Source organism: Lutra lutra, chromosome 3, assembly GCF_902655055.1.
Source record: "Lutra lutra chromosome 3, mLutLut1.2, whole genome shotgun sequence".
NCBI classification, from domain to species: Eukaryota; Metazoa; Chordata; class Mammalia; order Carnivora; family Mustelidae; genus Lutra; species Lutra lutra.
The window spans coordinates 71,589,694-71,608,681 of NC_062280.1; the positions used below are offsets into that span (position 1 = coordinate 71,589,694).

Genomic DNA, 18,988 nt, shown 5'->3' on the forward strand with positions numbered 1-18,988 from the left:
GCTGAACCTAAGCATTGCAATTCTGGTGTGACAAGCCTCAGTGGGTGAAGGACCCATCTGAAGCGTCAGCTACCTTTGGGCGGCCTCCAAGTGTCTTAACTTCTTCCTTTTTGAATAATCCAATTACTCAAAAAATTGCGATCTGTTTAGGTTCATCTCTATGATGATACCAAGGGGCATTTGGTGGAAGGGGTCTGGCTGTCCTTTGTAATTTCATTGTTAAAAATAAAGTATGCACTATTAAAACACACCCCTAGAGGGCCGCCTGGGTGGCTCAGTCGGTTAAGCGACTGCCTTCAGCTCGGGTCATGATCTTGCAGTCCCAGGATCAAGTCCCACATTGGGCTCCCTGCTCAGCAGGGAGTCTGCTTCTCCCTCTGAACGCCCCCTCCAAACTCTCTCATTCTCTCTCTCTGTCAAATAAATAAAATCTTACACACACACACACACACACACACCCCTAGAATCCCTTGTAACTCCCCATAAACCTATCATCCCCAAACATAGCCATGTTATCATAATACCTACCCTCAAAAGGATTGCGAAAAGATTAAAGCAGATAGTCTGGTGAAGTACTCAGCACACTTTCTGACACATTGAGGCTCTATAAATGTTAGTTATTTCTATTATTATTTTTAGTTTTACAACACTCAGACATGTTAATTGGGAAGCTAGAAGAGACCTTCAATTTTCTGAGGCCACAGGGAAATATGTCACTGGCTCAAAGACTTAACAATCCTAGTTAGCATCAGAGCCAGGCCTGTACTTAAACCGGCATGTTTTCAGCGCCTTCCTCTTAGAATAGTAAGTTCTCAGAAGTACAGAATCTTAAGTCTGAAAAATCTCTTGAGGGTTAACAAAGAGAACTTACAGGCTGTGAATCATGACAGCTAAAAGGGACCTGAATATCATCTATGAGGCTGAGTTCTTCAACTCAGGCCTGTGCTTAAGGTGACATCATTAAAGTCATAAGACAAGCAGACATTCTATCCCAGGGGGATGCCCAATTAAAAAAAAAATGTTCTGGGTGTGTGCTAGAATGGCTGGATAAATAAGAGATAACATGATAATCAAAGCTCCTTTTGACATACTTGTTTTTGAGAAGGAAAGGTAGATCTTTCTGGAAAACAAATCTCAAAAAATAAGGAATTAAAGAAAGAAATAGCATAAAGAGAACATCTGAACCATAAGCTGTGGACTGCTCCAAAGCTATGACCAAACACTGACATACATGGCTACAGAAAATCTTCTGAGTCTTAACACCAGATCAAATGTTAAAGATCTATTACTATTTAGGTTCTCTTTAAAAAATTTTTTTTACCTTCAAAGTTTAGAATATTTTTGGAAGAAACCAAAAGTGAAAAATAAAAACATTTGTTTAGACTCTAATATCGCTATGAACTAAAAAAATAGATATGGAAAAAATTACCCCCTCCTTGGTAACAATAAATGCTGCTTCCAAATAAAAGCATTTGTCACATTCACTAATTAGACAAAGGCATTTTAGGGTCTTTATCTATAAGGGACAAAGAGATTTCACTATCCAAACTGAAGTAAGTGGAAATTAGAATGTTATGTACACAAGATATCAAAATAGTTCTGGCTTAAATAATAGTTTTAGCTAAGACCAGCCTCCCCCACCACTGCCAGTGCACGCTGCAGATATAAATTATGGAAATCCTTTCCCCTCAAAATGCTTCATCAATTTATAACTAGGTAACGCTTAAGAGTAGACAAGCATGGCTGTGATCACATGTGAAGTTAATGTGCAACTCTCTATATTCAACAAATGCAGAAATAGGGTTCTCTCCCATGAAAGTCTTATGCATTTTAAAGATAGAGATTATGCCAAGAAAAAACTATATGCTTTTAAGTTGTCCCCCAAATTAATTAACTTATAAATTTAAATTTTTGGTTAACTATCATTATTTCTGAAGAAATACTGATTTTTAGAGTCTTAAATATTCTGGAAAAATTTTTTATTTGAAAGGGTAAAGCCATTTATCAAGAATAAACAAAATTCTAAATTTAGAAAGTCTACTAAAATGACAAGTATAATCTAAATTATGTTAATCTGAATAAGTAAAGGAAACATTTTTACTTAATGTTTTGAAAAAAGATTACTTAAAGTAGACTTATAAAAGCAATGGTTATCAGTCACTTAAGAACAAAATTTCTAGGCAAAAAGTTTTTCTATCTGTACCCTCATCTCACCATCATTTAAAATCATGAAGATAATTTTTTTTAAAGATTTTATTTATTTATTTGACAGACAGAGATCACAAGTAGGCAGAGGCAGGCAGAGAGAGATAGAGGAGGAAGCAGGCTCCCCACTGAGCAGAGAGCCCGATGTGGGGCTCGATCCCAGGACCCTGGGATCATGACCGGAGCCGAAGGCAGAGGCTTTAACCCACTGAGCCACCCAGGCGCCCCCATGAAGATAATTTTTTAAAAAGATTTATTTATTTGAGAGAGAGAGAGAGAGAGCACAAGTGGGGTGAAGGTCAGAAGGAGAAGCAAACTCCAGGCTGGGCAGGGAACGTGATGCACGACTTGATCCCAGAACTCTGGGATCACGACCTGAGCCGAGGGCAGATGCTTAACGAGCGAGCCACCCAGGCACCCCAAATCATGAGGCTAATCTTTAAGTCTCTCTCTCTTTTTTTTTTTAAAGACTTTATTTTTTTATTTGAGAGAGAGAGAGAGCATGAGAGGAGAGAGGTCAGTGGGAGAAGCAGACTCCCCGCAGAGCAGGGAGCCCGAGGTGGGACTCAATCCTGGGACTCCAGGATCATGACCTGAGCCGAAGCCAGTCGCCCAACCAACTGAGCCACCCAGGTGCCATTTAAGTTTCTTTTTAATATTGTTGGTGTATAAGACAGAAAATTAGCTTCATGAGAAGATTCATGGTTGTTTTATTCTAGTCACAGTAGCCCAAATCAGTTACTCAATAAATATTTATAAAATGAATGAATGAAAAAATATATTAAGGGATTGGCTAAATAACTGTTGTATATAAACACAATGGAATGTTATGTAGCTATCTAAAACAAATGAGCAGAAATACATTTATTCACATGGAAAAATTTTTCCTAACAATAAAGTAAATTACAAGGCTGTTCATATAGAAGAAACATATTTTCTCTTTCCTTTCTCTTTTTCACTCTCTCTCACACAGACACAGACACACACACACAAGTTCTAGAAGGATAAACAGCAGAATATTATTGGTTATGTTATCCCTCAATAGTGGGATTTGGTGTGATTTTAACACTCCTCTATTTTTTCAATGTTTTATTATTTTTGTAGGAAACGAACAGGAATTACTTGTATAATGAAAACATAAAACTTTAAAATAACCTGTGCATAGGAGAACTAGAAGGAAATCCATTAAAATGTTAACACAGTTGTGGATAGTGAAGCTATGGGTAATCTTTTTTTTTTTTAGTTCCTATTTTTCAAGTTTTTTATAAAGAACATGTATTTCTTTAAGACTAGGGGAAAAAAAACTCTCCTAAACTGATTCACTAGATATATAATCACAATTCCTTTCTTGAATTTAAGAATGGTTTTAGGGGGCACCTGGGTAGCTCAGTTGGTTAAGCATCTGCCTTCAGCTTAGGTTGTGATCACAGGGTCCTGGGACCGAGCCCTGTATCAGGCTCCCTGCTCATTGGGAAACTGCTTCTCCCTCTCACTCTGTGCCCCCCTCCCACTTCATGCCTCTCTCAAATAATAAAATCTTAAAAAAAAAAAAAAAGAGTAGTTTCAGGTAACATGATTGGACTTGTTCACATAGATATAACGCAGTGAAAGAGTCAGTGTAAATAAAACATTTCTACAATTTTCTACTGTTTTCACACTCTGGTACTCTCCTCTCTCCACCATTATACCCAGTCCTCCCAGGCTTAAGAAGCACTAGACATCCCTACACTGTTGGTGGGAATGCAATCTGGTGCAACCACTCTGGAAAACAGTAGGGAGGTTCCTCAAAAAGTTTAAAATAGAGCTACCCTATGACCCAGCAATCACACTACTGGGTATTTACCCTAAAGATACAAACGTAATGATCCAAAGGGACATGTGCACCCAAATGTTTATAGCAGCAGTGTCCACAATAGACAAACTATGGAAAGAACCTAGATGTCTATCAACAGATGAATGGATAAAGAAGATGTGGTATATAGATACAAAGGAATACTATGCAGCCATCAAAAAGCTCAAATCTTCCCATTTGCAACAACGTGGATGGAACTAGAGGGTATTATGCTGAGCAAAATAAGTCAATCAGAGAAAGACAATTATCATATGATCTCTCTGATATGAGGAATTTGAGCGGCAGGGTGGAGGGGTTATTGGGGGGAAAGGAGGGAAAAATGAAACAAGATGGGACCAGGGAAGGAGACAAACCATAAGAGACTCTTAATCTCAAGAAACAAACTGAGGGTTGCTGGGGGTGGGGGGTTAGGGATAGGGTGGACGGGTGACAGACACTGGGGAGGGTATGTGCTATGGTGAGTGCTGTGAATTGTGTAAGACTGATGATTCACAGACCTGTACCCCTGGGGAAAATAATACATTATGTGTTAATAAAATTAAAGAAAATTAAAAAAGAAAAAACACTAGACCCCTACCAGGTGGCCAAAAACCATGTGGAATTCCAAGAGGGTCACAAGAAAGAAGTTATTGAGCTCCTGAGACCTGTTTGGCTTAGCGACTGTTCCAGATCACTGGAGAGCCTACTCTAATTAAACTGCCTTGAAAATGATTACTAAATTTCATATGCAAATGGTTAGAACTATTTTTAAGAAATGAGAGTGAAGCCAAGGCTCTGCATCTAGTAGCATTCCCCTCATTCACTCATATACCAATAGTTTGGTCTGAGGAAGACAGGAGACAACTTAAAACCATTTCTCCAGGAATTTATACAACCCATAGTCCATGCATGGGAGCCTGTTATACAGGAGAGTATCAGTCTTCAGCTGGCACTGGGCAGAGAACTCTAGTCTACAGGATTCTCGAGTGGGTTGTACCTGCAAGCTTTTAAGGATCATAGGGAGAGATAATCCAAATGTTTGAGTGGTCTCAATAAAATTGGGGCAAAAAAATGTTTCAGTGGTACTCCACAGGGAATTCTGAAATCATACCACTCTACAAACAAAGCCTTTTCCTTCTGGGTAGACGGAAAGGAGGAAAGCAGAAATGGTAGTTTTTGTCACTGTGATACTTGGTTCTGCATGGTACAGTTCACATTCAGAGAGCTGACACCCGCCAACTGTGACTGTGACTAACATCTGTCACGGGACCTACTCCAGAGAGGAATGGCCAAGAGACAGCCAGTGATTTAATGAGGGCTGGCTGAGTGCTTCTGGCTCAGGTACAAGATTGGGCAGAGCAGATCTTCTTCCCTAAGAATCCTCTCTCATTGTGGACCCACATTTATTGCCGTCCTTATTATTGGTTAAAAAGTGAAAACCTCGGGCGCCTGGGTGGCTCAGTGGGTTAAAGCCTCTGCCTTCAGCTCAGGTTATGATCCCAGGGTCCTGGGATCGAGCCCCACATCGGTCTTTCTGCTCAGCAGGGAGCCTGCTTCCTCCTCTCTCTCTGCCTGCCTCTCTGCCTACTTGTGATCTCTGTCAAATAAATAAATAAAATCTTAAAAAAAAAAAAAAAAGTGAAAAGCCCATGACAGGATTGAAACTGTCAACAAGTGATAGTGCGCTGCAATCAGTACTACACCTCAATAATTCTTGTGTTGCCCATATTTCCCTAAAATAGTATGACTTGAGAAATTTTACACCCAAAATTAAGATAAGAAAGGTAGGTATTTAAATAAGAAGATGTATTTATAAGAAAGAGACAAAATGAAGGAAACAAAATACTGTAAATGTGGAACACTAAAACATTAAATAGAATGCCACCTGTCACAGCAACACTCAAAAAAACTATCTTGTCGGGATAGAAACTTAATCCGTGGTTGTCCTGGGACTGGGGGGTGGGGGTGCGATTTTCGGCAAAGAGACACTAGGGAATTTTATGGAGTAATAAAATGTGCTATATTTAATTGCAGTGGTTACAAAGGTGTGTATATTTGTCAAAGCTTATCAAACTATACATGTAACTGTGCATTTTACTGTATATGAATTATACCTCCATAAAGTTGACTTATAAAACATTCTTGGAAAATGAGCCTATAAAAAGATAGGGCTTGCTAATTTGCAGAGTTTCCCCATCACAAGGAAAAACAGAACTTTCTCAAGGGATAGGAGAACTACAGTTTTTTGGGTTTTTTTTTCTCTTTTTCCTCTAAACTTGGACAGCAGCCCAAGATCATTCTAAAGTTATTAAGCGAACTATACCCACAACAGGCTCTCCTTCTGTTGAGTGGGTGAAAGAAAGAAAGGTGCAAATGTCTTAAGATGCTGCTACATAATCTGTAGCTTGTATAGAAGCTTTGCTTTTAAAAGAAATTTTATACTAAAGGTAACTATCAAACACTGCTGGGAAATAAGTACAAACTTATTGTGAAGTGTCTTAGAAATTATCAAAGATAACACTCATGCACTCTTGGTAGGAATGCAAACTGGTGCAGCCACTGTAGAAAACAGTGGCTCCTCAGAAAATTAATAACAGAATTACCATATGATCTGGTAACTGCACTACTGGGTATTTACCCAAAAAATATGAGAACACCAATTTGAAAAGATATGTACCTCTATCTTCACTGCAGCATTACTTACAACAGCCAAATCATGGAAGCAGCCCAAATATTCACTGATGGATGAATAAAATGTGTTATACATACATACATACATATATAACAAAACATACATATATACATACATACATATATATGTAATAACGTAACGGCTATGAAAAAGAATGAAATCTTGCCACTTGCAACAACATGGAGAGATCTAGAGGACAAAAATCCTAAGTGAAATAAGTCATTCAGGGAAAGATAAATACCTTAGGACTTCACTCATGTGGAATTTAAGAAACAAATGAATAAAGAAAAAAAGACAAATCAAAAAACAATAGAGAAACTATCTCTTAACTATAGACAACAAACAGATGTTTACCAGAGGAGAGGTGGGGGTAGGTAGTGAAAAAGGTAAAGGGGATTAAGGGTACACTTACCTTTTTTTGCGAGAGAGAGACAGAGAGCGAGAACGAGCTAGTGAGCATGTGAGTGGGGAGAAGCAGAGGAAGAATGAGAGAGAAACTCTTAAACAGGCTCCATGCTCAGCACGGAGTCCAATTCAGGGCTTGATCTCAAGACCCTAGATCATGACATGACAGAAATCAAAGAGTCAGATGCTTACCTGAGTCACCCAGGGGTCCCAGGGATCCCAAGGGTAGACTTATCTTGATGAGCACTGAGTAATGTATAGAATTGTTGAATCACTACACTGTATACCCAAAATTAATATAATACCATATGTTAACTATACTGGAATTAAAATTTTAAAAAAATGGGGTGCCTGGGTGGCTCAGTGGGTTAAGCCGCTGCCTTCGGCTCAGGTCATGATCTCAGGGTCCTGGGTTAGAGCCCAGATTGGGCTCTTTGCTCAGCTGGGAGCCTGCTTCCCCCTCTCTCTCTGGCTGCCTCTCTGCCTATTTGTGATCCTTCTCTGTCAAATCAATAAATAAAATCTTAAAAAAAAAATTAAGGGACGCCTGGGTGGCTCAGTTGGTTAAGCAGCTGCCTTCGGCTCAGGTCATGATCCCAGCGTCCTGGGATCGAGTCCCACATCGGGCTCCTTGCTCATCAGGGAGCCTGCTTCTCCCTCTGCCTCTGCCTGCCATTCTGTCTGCCTGTGCTTGCTCTCTCTCCCTCTCTCTGACAAATAAATAAAATCTTTAAAAAAAAAAGATTAAAAAAACAAATAAATAAAATAAAATAAAAAAAGAAAAAGCTTCCTAAAACAGAAAAAAAATTATCAAAGATAATATTTAAGTGTAAAATTTAGGTCATCAGCAAGCCTACAGCACTTAGTGAATTTTCACTGAATGGTTTTAGAAGCTAGGGAAAGAGAGGATAACAAAGCTGATTCATTTGAGTTACTGAACAAAACAATGAACTAATATAGCAGCACACTTAAAAGGAGACCTAAATAAGGGCACGATAAGTTGCCATTACAGACGTCTAGAATTTCTTACTGAATGAATCTATTTTTGCAATATAATGCCCAGGTTTGAGCATTTCTAACCACGTGTAGTTATTTAGAGGAGACCCAAGAAGAGTTAAGAACTAACTTACAAGGCGGTATGAAAACAATTAAGTTCTCATAACTTGCGTAAGTTAAGGCTCAGGGCATGACTCTGATTTGCCAGTCTCTGAGAGGTCTAAATGTCAGAGAAAGAGGAATGACCCCAAATATAAAGGAAAATAACATCTAAATATATGATATATATTTAAAAAATATATATAAAATATATAAAATTTTATATATAAAAGCCAAAAGCATAATGAACATTATGAATCCAAATCATTTAGCATGAGATCTAATATAAGGATTTGTTGAAACCAGACAGTTTTATTTTAGAATTGCCCACGGAATTGGTGTGTGGACAACATGGAAAAGCCAAATTATTGCTTGATCGTCTCAACTTGTTTTGGACCCCCGAATGCTATTACTCCTAAAACCACGAGAGCCGATTTGTTTCACGAAGTTGAATGGATGGGCCACCAATGATTATTTCCCCACCAAAATGCTCAAGACTCTGAAAAAGCAATTGTGAAAGAATTTCTTATAGCTTCCTTTTCCAACCCTCAAGCCAGTAATTGAAGATTTTGTTTGTTTAATTGGCTCATATACACAAATCTTCCCAAACTGCAGCTGGCTTGGTAAATTACAATTTGGTCTTCTGTTGGCCTGGTTTTTGGAGCTGAGGAATTGATGTTTATCTTCCATTTTCATCTTTCCATCTGGTTTTCCCTAATGGCTTTCAGTTGCTAATCCTTTTTGTGGGTGATAGGATGGAAGAGCAGATGAGATTCGTGCAAAAAATTTCCTGGGCCCCCTTTGAGTTTTCTTTAATCATTATGAGATTCTCTGGTGGGGTCTAGATTGTCCCCAACACATAACTGATAACTATGAGTTTGGGGGGATGCCACTCTATCCTTGATTTCTTTGGGACATATCCCTGAAGAGGTGCATCTAGCCACCACCTTTCACAAACCATTTCATGTCACAAAGACAACTTTTCTGTACTTTAGATGCTTTGTGGAATTAGGAACATTCTAAGGATTCTGAGGTCTTAAAGGAAAAAATGTAGAGTAGGAAATCAACTTGAATTACACTACTTTCCTTTCTCAGTCTCAGGACATTATATTAGGGCCTTGGATTTGGCTGAATTAATAAAATGTACTAATTTGTTTGTTCATCTGGTTAGTCAACAGCTATGTATATAAAATCCAAGGTGCCAAATCAGAGGTGAACCAATACGAGGGGACTTATGCCTTGAAACTGGGGTGGAATGACAGAATGTCATGTTGATTTCTGATCCACAATTCTGAAAAATTAGTATGCTTGTCAACAAAAGTGTTTTCTGTCATCTGCTGGGCTATTACAGTAGCAAACTCAAATCCGGGTGAATCCAACTTAGTATGTACTAACCTGTGACACCATACAGACTATATAGGCAGATTGCCTCCTACTAGCAATATCCCTAAATAAGGCAGAAACAATAAAAACATTAACATGGAAGTTCTCTGAGGCAGGGCTTACATCTTGTCCATCTTTTATCCCTTCCAGAGCCTAGCCTGTTTTCTTAAAAACAGGAGGTATGCAATAAATGTTGAGTTAAATGCAATTAATTTTGATAGATGTTAGTTCATGGAGATGGAAGAAAAAATGGGGATATTTCTGCAATTTATTTATTTTATTTATATAAATATAATTTATATAAAAAAGGTTTCATTTATTTATTTGAGAGAAAGAGAGAGAGAGAGAGAGAGAGAGTACAAGCAGGGCAGACGGAGAAAGGGAAGCAAACTCCCTGCTGAGCTGGGAGCCTTATGTGGGGCTCGATCCCAGGAGCCTGGGATCCTGATCAGAGCAGAAGGCAGACATTTAACTGACTGAGCCACCCAGGTGCCCTGAAATGCTTTTAACTTGTTTATGTTCCAAGATAACTCCTGAGTAACAAAAAGAGTTTATTGATACAGACAGCTCATGGAAGACTAATTAGAAAATGAAGTGTGAAGATGTTAAGGCAAAGGAAGGAGAGGGCTTGCCTCGCTGGAGTTAAGGGAATTGTTAGAAGTCAAGGGAAATCTGAGAGATGCTAATGGGGTCCCATGGGATGCACATTCAATAAAAGTTCACTGGCAGGCAAAGAATCTGGAACCTTTACTTGTCTTACATTCAGGGAAAAGTAGAGTTAAAATATTGGTCAATACTAAAGTACAAATAACCACAGAAAAATAACAATTTAGCCTTAAAATTCCTTAGGACATTATTGGGCAAAGACACATGCCTCCTGATTAGACACAATTAGAGGTGTCACAGCGTTAGTAAAAGAGAAGCGCCACTCCTGGATGAAGGAATTAGGAGCCACCAGCTGTCATCCTGTGAACCTGGAGGGCACTTCAAGCAATGAGAACACGCATCTTGAAGAGAAATCTGAACATGTTGTTCCCAGCATGAGCTGGGGGAGCAGTACTCAGACCCATGAATGGGCATCTGGTTGGCGATCGCTCTGATCACAAAGGGCAGTAACGTATCACATACAAAGAAGACCACTTTATAAAATTTCATGAATACTCACAACCACCAATGTAATGGAATCCACTGTCCTCATTTTAGAGACTGAGATGAATTGGGACCCAGGGAGATCTAGGGCCTGCTCAAGATGACACAGACTAATATATACTAATATACTGACTATGTAGGATTTTTTTTAACTCTACTTTTCTTTTTTTTTTTTTTTAAGATTTCTTTATTTAAGCAAGAGAGAGAGCGTGCAGGGGGTTGGAGAAGAGGGAGAGAGAAATCCAAGCAGATTCTGTGCTGAGCTCAATCCCGCGGCCCTGCATTCACAACCTGACGCTCAACCCACTGCGCCACCCGGGCACCCCATAACTCTATTCTTTAGAAGGATATTTACCGAGGACAAACTCACGATTAGAAGTTCTGTAGGGCAACTGCAATCTTCCTCATAAATTGCTAAATTGGCTTTTTGATACAAATAGGTGACCCTGGGCACATGTGGCAGCTCTCCAAGGGCCTGTTCATCCCTGGAATGACCAGTCCCAACCTTGAGTGAGCCACAGGGGAAACGTGAGTGTGTAAATTTGACTAGGGGAGAGAGGGATAGATGTGGATAAAGGAGCACTAGGAAGGAGATGAATAGGAGGAGCAGAGGTTCGGGAGGAATGAGGAAGGGGGAGGAAAAGGACAGGTCTTAAAATGTGGGAAAGCACAAAATCAAGAAATCAAACAGTTTTCTAGAGACTGCTTCATGCTACCCACTCCTCTGGTATTGCTGCTTTAGTAATGATTAAATTTAAGTATGGCTTCCCTGCTGATTTCTACATTGAGATTATATTGACACAAATAGCTTACTATATATCTAAGTATATCTGAAGCAAAGTAAAAACACTTAGAAGAGTTGCTTTGTGGGAGAATAAGACAATTAGTAGATCGGAACAACTGTGCCCCATTCAGCATTCCCAGGGACATACAATCCCATCACTTTATGGAGGTACCCAAAGAATTCCAATAATTACGGCAGTTCTTTGGCAGGGTCCTGATTACATTTCAACTTCAAATTTCACAAGGCTTTTCAATACATACACAATGTGGTGATCCCCAAAAAAGTCTTTAAAAAGTAGAATTTAAACGTGAAAGAAATTCCTTAATAATAAATTAATATGGGGCGCCTGGGTGGCTCAGTTGGTTGAGCAACTGCCTTTGGGTCAGGTCATGATCCCGGACTTCCAGGATCGAGTCCTGCATCGGGCTCCCAGCTCCTTGGGGAGTCTGCTTCTCCCTCTGACCTTCTCCTCTCTCATGCTCTCTCACTCATTCTCCCTCAAATAAATACATAAAATCTTTAAAAAAAATAAATTAATATGACAGTATGCCAAGCATCACACCCACCCCAAACTTCCAGGGGAAGAAAAAAAACTACACATGCACACGCGCGTGCACACACATGCATGCACACACACACACACAGAGGTTATTTGGCCTGGTGCAGTTCCATAAAACCAATAAATGGATTCTGCATACCCTTGCCATTGCAGTCATTCCAACACGTGAGAAAATTTCGGGGCTTAGAAGATTAAATCCAAGTAAAGAGGTTCTGGCAAGATTCAGAATTCTGACTCAGTACAGTTTTTGAAATTATATATTTGACAGTTTATATTATTAACAGTTATGAGGCATTTTTTATAGCATGACTTTGGAGAATTTTAAAATTACATTAATAATAAGTAAAAATCATCATAAAAATTGTTGCATTCAGCCGTTCATTCGGTATCTGTTGAAGCGAACATACTATATTTACTACTTGGAGAAAGAAACTGTTCAAAAATAGTTCCAAGATAAATTTTTAAAAAGCCACTAATAAAAGCTGGGCTTATGGCCAGTCTGAGCGCTAAAGTTAAGCCATTTTAGAAGAGAAGAAGTTTGGCTTTTCAACATGCTACAACTTCATGATTAAATTTCTCTCAATGTTTTTTGAAAAAATTTAAGTTTCTTATTGATATTTCAAGCTGGAGAAGCAACTTAAACAGTTAATGAAAAAATGACATATATGTCACTTGAAAAAATAACTTTCCCCCTCACAACAGGCCATGAAATTTCTGCGGGACAGCTCAGGATTCACTTCCTGTGGCAACAACTTTATGGCCATAAAACCATCCTGACAACCTTCCACAAAGCACAGATGCTCAACTTACACCTTAAGGACTGGAAAAAATATATATACATAGAACTCTTATCCTTCAGTTTTAGAACAACGGAAGGCCTTAAGAGATTATCTGGTCTAGAATTTCCCCAAGTGGATTTCATGAAACATGATTTTCCTATATAATTTTCCGAATAGTGGTGGGGTGATCCAGATGAGTTTGGGAACACTCTTGGAGAGTCATAATATAGGTTATTAATAATAGGTTATTAGCGAAACTCGGAAGCCCAAAGAAAAGAAATAGGTAAGTTTAAAAAAAAAACAGACTTGGTTTTTTAATCAAACCTATTTGAGCACAGAGCCCTTTTTGTAGCAAATATTTATAATGAAACTCTTGTAAAATTATACTGTCTTATAGAAAACCTCTTATCTGTGAAGAATCTGAAGTCCAGAAAGGCTAGGGGATTGCACCGAAGAGATACGATTAGTTGGTGGATAAGCTGAAAACAGAGCTCCCATTTTAGGACCCATTTCTTGTGCTATTTCTAGTACCATGTTCTCTCTCTTGTACAACACCTACACTCCCTGAAGCATCACAGACTATAACAAGAGCCAAATCTTGAGACTATCTAGTCCACAGCCCTCTTATTAAAGGTGGGGAAATACAGTCTCAGAGAAGTGAAGCAGTCTGTCCAAAGTGACCCATGAAATCAATTCCCGTAGGAGAACTGGAACCTAGCTCTTAATTCTAACACTGGGCACATTTCCACGGCAGTATACTAACTCCTACAACATCAACACTTTTGCCTCTGAGGAAAAGGCAAACCCCTCACAGACAAGAGGGGCTTTAGCTATTCAGGACCCAATAAAATATTTACTAAACCATTGTTGTGGCAAGAGAGATTTTAAATCAATTAAACATGATTGTCTTTACTTACAAATGTCATCAACTGTGACAGGGAATCAATGTGTCAAGCTCTTGAACAGGTCATCATCCCTGTCCTGTTGGATGACACCTATAAATAAAATAAATCTATTTTTGAGTGAGTAGATTTTAAGCCAACTAGACTTAAGATGCATGCAGTTTAAAACAAAGAATAATTTTTAAAGTGATTCATAATTATGTACTACTGGCGAGAACTAGTTTCCAGGCCCAGCTTTTTCACTCTACGTGGCTATCACTGGTCATCAGCACAAGACAGTCCAGGCAGCGTAACATGGGTTGTTGCCAGAACACACGGGGGCTCATGGATCCTAGAGCTGAAAGGGTCCTCCAGGCATTAGCTGCCTCAGTGTCTTTCCTTTGTGAATGCTATTTGCTCGTTGTAGGAGGGACAACCAAGACCTTAAGAGGTTAAATGACTAGCCCTATGGGGAATAGCTGAAGTCTCTTAATGTTGAAAAATATATCCAGAACGCATTAGCAAAGGTTATCATCAGGCTGATCAACTCTAAAAAGCCCACATGCACACACTGTAAAAATATTTCACAAATGTTGATTTAGAATATTCTATCACAGCTGCGTAAAATATATTTTCAGTGTTAGAGATATTTAAATACAACCATTACTGAGAAAGGCCATGAATGGAAAATAACCAAAAGTGAGAAAATGGGAATTAGAGAGTGAAAAGAACAATATTAGATACAGCACAGCTTTTAGGATTCTAAATGCTGGTTACTTCCAAAAAAGATCTGGGTTCCTAACAAATGTGAATATATGAAAACGATTTTCTACAATCTCTAATTTCAAATGTTGGTTTCTCTGTAGCCACAAAGTGTCACTTTGAGTTAGACTAGACAAAAACTAAAATTGAGGCTAGACGAGGAACATTTTAGATTCCCATACACTACCTAAGTACTTTAAGACAACTGTAAGTATTTTAGGATACCACCTTGAGGTAATATGGCTGTTAAAATAACATCACCACCAAACTGGAGTGCTTACTATGTGCCAACCACTGTTTGATTATTTCACATGTATTATCTCCTTCAATCAATTCTCACAACAACTTGATTATTACTACAATTTTGCAAAGAAGAACATCAAAGCATAGAAAAATTAAGTGACATGAAGTAATTCACCCAATGGGTAAAATGGCAGAATTTGCATACAAATCTATTTGGTAATCCTAGTTCAAATCACCTTGTAACACTGCATTTCTTTAACATGGCAACTAGAGAGTCTCGAAAATGTAAGAATGGATTAATACAATTCCAATTAGAATACATAAAATTCTCCCACCTACATCCCACACAATATAAAACATCAGGAAATTCACTCTCTTTTTGAGGGATAAGGAAGCAGCTAGGAACAATTTTCAAAGTAAAATAATGTTAATGCCAAGGAACTGAAACTCACTGTTAACTTTAAATATATTACAAGATATGCCAAATGAAAAACTTAAATTGTCTTTTAAAATTAAAATAAATCTTTCTGATTCAATTACTTCTTAAGAGTCCAGAAGGAGATAAACACTCCTGTTACTCAGGACTGACTGATTCTCGAAACAGTGTAATAGTTATTGATAGACTGAATTTAATCCTAGGTATTTTAAAGTATGGATATATATCACTTTGCTAAAGAACAGAACTATGTATAAAGGGAACGAAAAAGTAGTTTTGATAATTATGCGACTTCCTCAACTTCTCGTGTAATACAGCTGTCTTTTCTGGATCACAGTTATGCTTCTGACTCAAAGCCCTGGACTTTTTTTTTTTTCTTATCAGGGGACATTTTTTTCAACATAGTTTTGAAGCTGTGAAACTGATGAAATAAGAAGTAATATGGAACACAAACACAGACCTGATATAACTGAACAAGAATTAGATATATGCAAAGCTCAGCACCACCAAAACCAGACAGTAGGGAAAATGCACATCTTTTTCAAAGCTCTGGGGAGCCAGCCTCTTCTGGCAGTCATGGCTTGTTCATACAGACCCCGAACGGAAGAAGATCAAGTGTGGTTTCATGGTAGCTTACCCTTTTCTCTGACACCCCATCCTGGCCTGTAGAATCTCTCTCATCATGTGTCTCTTTCAGGACTGGCATATGTTTTTGGTATGCTGGCTCTCTGTTTAAGGTTGTGTATCCTATGTGCTCATAAATTGGGTTTATCGTCATCTTGGCAATGTATTCTGCTGCCTTGGTTTCAATATAGAGAGTAATCAATCCATCAGTCACCAGATCGTGGATGGACTCAAAGCGCTTCTCCCCAACGAAGTGCTTTCCATCGTAGTACAGCCTGAAGTTTCTGGTTTGACTTCCAAATCTGCCTCAATGAAATGGGAAAGATGTTTTTAAGAAGAGTAAGCAAGTGAATTCTTTCTGAAAAAAAAAAAAAAAAAAAAAAAAAGAACAAAAAAATCCCCACTATTGCTTTGTTTGTGTGTGTCTTCTTTGTTAAATAAACTGTGGCTATATCTCTATGAATCGTCTGGAATATAGAAAATAAAACACTTGCACACAAAGAATGAATTTGCAACAACTAGGGATAACTAGCCAGAAGCATGTCTCCTCTAGAAGGAAAAAAAATGTTCTTGTTTATCTTTTTAAACCACTTCATTGTCCTGTAGGAAAAACGAGGAAAAATAAAGCTCATATCCTATTAGAACACTTCTTTATTCAATTGTTCCATCACAGATGAAATTTCTATATTAACATGTTCTCAAGTTGATCAATTAAAATATTCAACATACTATAGATCCCAGCATTTGTTTCTTTCAATGGGAAAGGTCCACTCAGGGCTCAGCTAGGTATGATGCCAGTAACCATTTAAAGTAGAATGGATTCCAGACCCTGAGCCACACAGTAGGGCAGGAGGGCAATTCTGTAAGACTGATGATTTACAGACCTGTAGCCCTGAAGCAAATAATACATTATATGTTAATAAAAAAGAAGGAAACATACTTTTGTGATTTCTAGCCACGGGTCAATCACTTGCTCTTCCCTATTACGTAGTCATTTTTCTGTATCTCTTTTTTGAGTCTAAGCAAGAAATATTTGAGGTATACATAAGGCACAGAAGTCACAAACTGTTGGACTCTAGAAATTCTGTTCTCCATTTTGGGTCATGTTTTGGTGACATACTTTAAAAACTGGAGAATAATGGTTTAGTTTTATGATAAGTTCAGTATTTTGTTTCTTGACTTTATGAAAGCTGATGCCACAAGGCACCAAGAGCCAGTATTATGGTCTCCCAAAGGCAGTCCCAAGTGAGCATAATTAAAAACTGAACAAATCAGAAAGAGTATATTTAATTTCATTGTTTAAAACACACAGAAGGAGCGCCTGGGTGGCTCAGTGAGTTAAGCCTCTGCCTTCAGCTTGGGTCATGATCTCAGGGTCCTGGGATCGAGCCCCACATCGGGCTCTCTGCTCAGCAGGGAGCCTGCTTCCCCCTCTCTCTCTGCCTGCCTCCCTGACTACTTGCGATCTCTCTCTCTGTCAAGTAAATAAATAAACTCTTTAAAAAAAAACACACAGAACAACAACAAAAACAAAACAGAGGTGAACTAAAATACTAAAATAATACCCTGTTTAATACTAAAATAAAGTGCTTAATTAGGACTGCAAACCTATGTAACAATATTATTCTGGTATTAGTTATATTCCAGAAGGACAGGACTTAGCAACTTAAGAATCTACTTTTAATGTATCCTTAAAAAAGGAAACATTTTTTATAATGGTCTGAGGTATCTTTGTTTCTGTAGTTCAAATTGAATTTTAACAATTATTTAATCTAGAACCCAACATTCTATCCATGATGGTCCTTCTACTAAAATAAAATTTATCCACTTTTTGGTTCTTTAAAAGCAATTATATTTTGATTTATACTCAAGTGAATGATCCATATAATTCCAATTTCCCATTCTCCATTTTACTGTAATGTTACAGACACACTTTTCCTGAGTAAACTTTCAGTATAAGTCTAAAAAATTAGAAGGTAAAATTTCTACACCAAAATTAAATATGGAAGTTTTTTTCAGTTTAATATGCTACTTTTAAAATTTCTTTTTTGCTACATACTATCTGGTTTTGCAAAATGAATATAGAAAGCCACTTTATAATTTCTTGAAGATTCTTACAACAATAATCACTCATAATACTGTTTAACATGAAGTCCTTTTATATTTCAATTGTATTCAGGGTCACTTCAATGAAAGATGAGACTATTTTACTCCTTCAGGGGTTTATGATTTTACAGTGCATATGACAAACTAAAGACTACCCAAGCAGTGGTGGCAGGCATTTGTCACTCGAATTTCTTCTAAAATCTGAGCACGATGGGACTGTCAGGCAGAAGGGAAGATGGCAGGCTTGAGTTGGGATGGTTAGACCGATAGAGCAGAGAAGTTTAGGAGGCTTCACAATGGGCCTATTCCTAATCCAGCCAAGGAGAGGATTTCCTGGCTACCTCTAGGTAGTAGGCAAAAAACACTAAGTCAGTTTGTCCTTTTCTCTTATCATAGCAACTTCAAGAGACCCTACGCACAATTCACAATTCCTCCTGAGCCTGCACTTCAACTCTGGGCTTCCAGTCCAAACAAACTTCAAGTCTTAAGGGAGGTGATCAGATAATGAAGATAACTCATAAAAAGTTGATTTAAAACTTGACCTCAAAGGACAAGAAAATGAATTTCCATTTTGGAATTGTGATTGACTTTTTAAGAAAGCTGCATTATTTTTACTACTGGAACTGCACGCTTTCTTTGTCTACCCTGTACCTCCTTTCACTTTGGAAGTTACATAAAGACAGCATCATAGCACAGACCGACAGAGTCCTCTTCTCTCCTGTGATTTGAAAGGCATGATAGAAAATCTTTGAGGAGGATGGGGAATGGATGTGTTTCTTCGACAGAAAAAGAGCCATAAAAGGAGAGATGACAAATCTAAGGGCAAAGAAAGAATCCGTCCTTGTAAAAATTTATCACTTACAGATTGTCATTTATGCAACATTTAACAACACACCCAAGAACTCTGGTAAATATTAGGTGGTTCATAATAAAGTTCCTGTTCCCTTGATTACCTTAATGGGAAAGAGATGTACATGAAAACAAGTCAATACAAACACAAGATGAAACGCTGAATTTTATTTATTTAAGAGTCTATTTTGTTATTTTTTTTAAA

General features: G+C 38.1%; 1 protein-coding gene across 4 annotated transcripts in view; it reads right to left on the reverse strand.

Annotated features, from left to right (window-relative positions):
- Positions 1-18,988, reverse strand: part of CHN1 (chimerin 1) — a 211,286-nt gene that overhangs the window by 74,181 nt on the left and 118,117 nt on the right. For 2 of the 4 annotated variants that reach the window (XM_047722227.1, XM_047722228.1), the window contains one exon: positions 15,842-16,130. In XM_047722227.1, coding sequence (XP_047578183.1) covers positions 15,842-16,130 — 289 coding nt within the window. Of the gene's footprint in view, positions 1-13,799; positions 13,866-15,841; positions 16,135-18,988 lie in introns of those variants that run through there. The other 2 variants (XM_047722229.1, XM_047722230.1) reach the window with 2 other exon arrangements.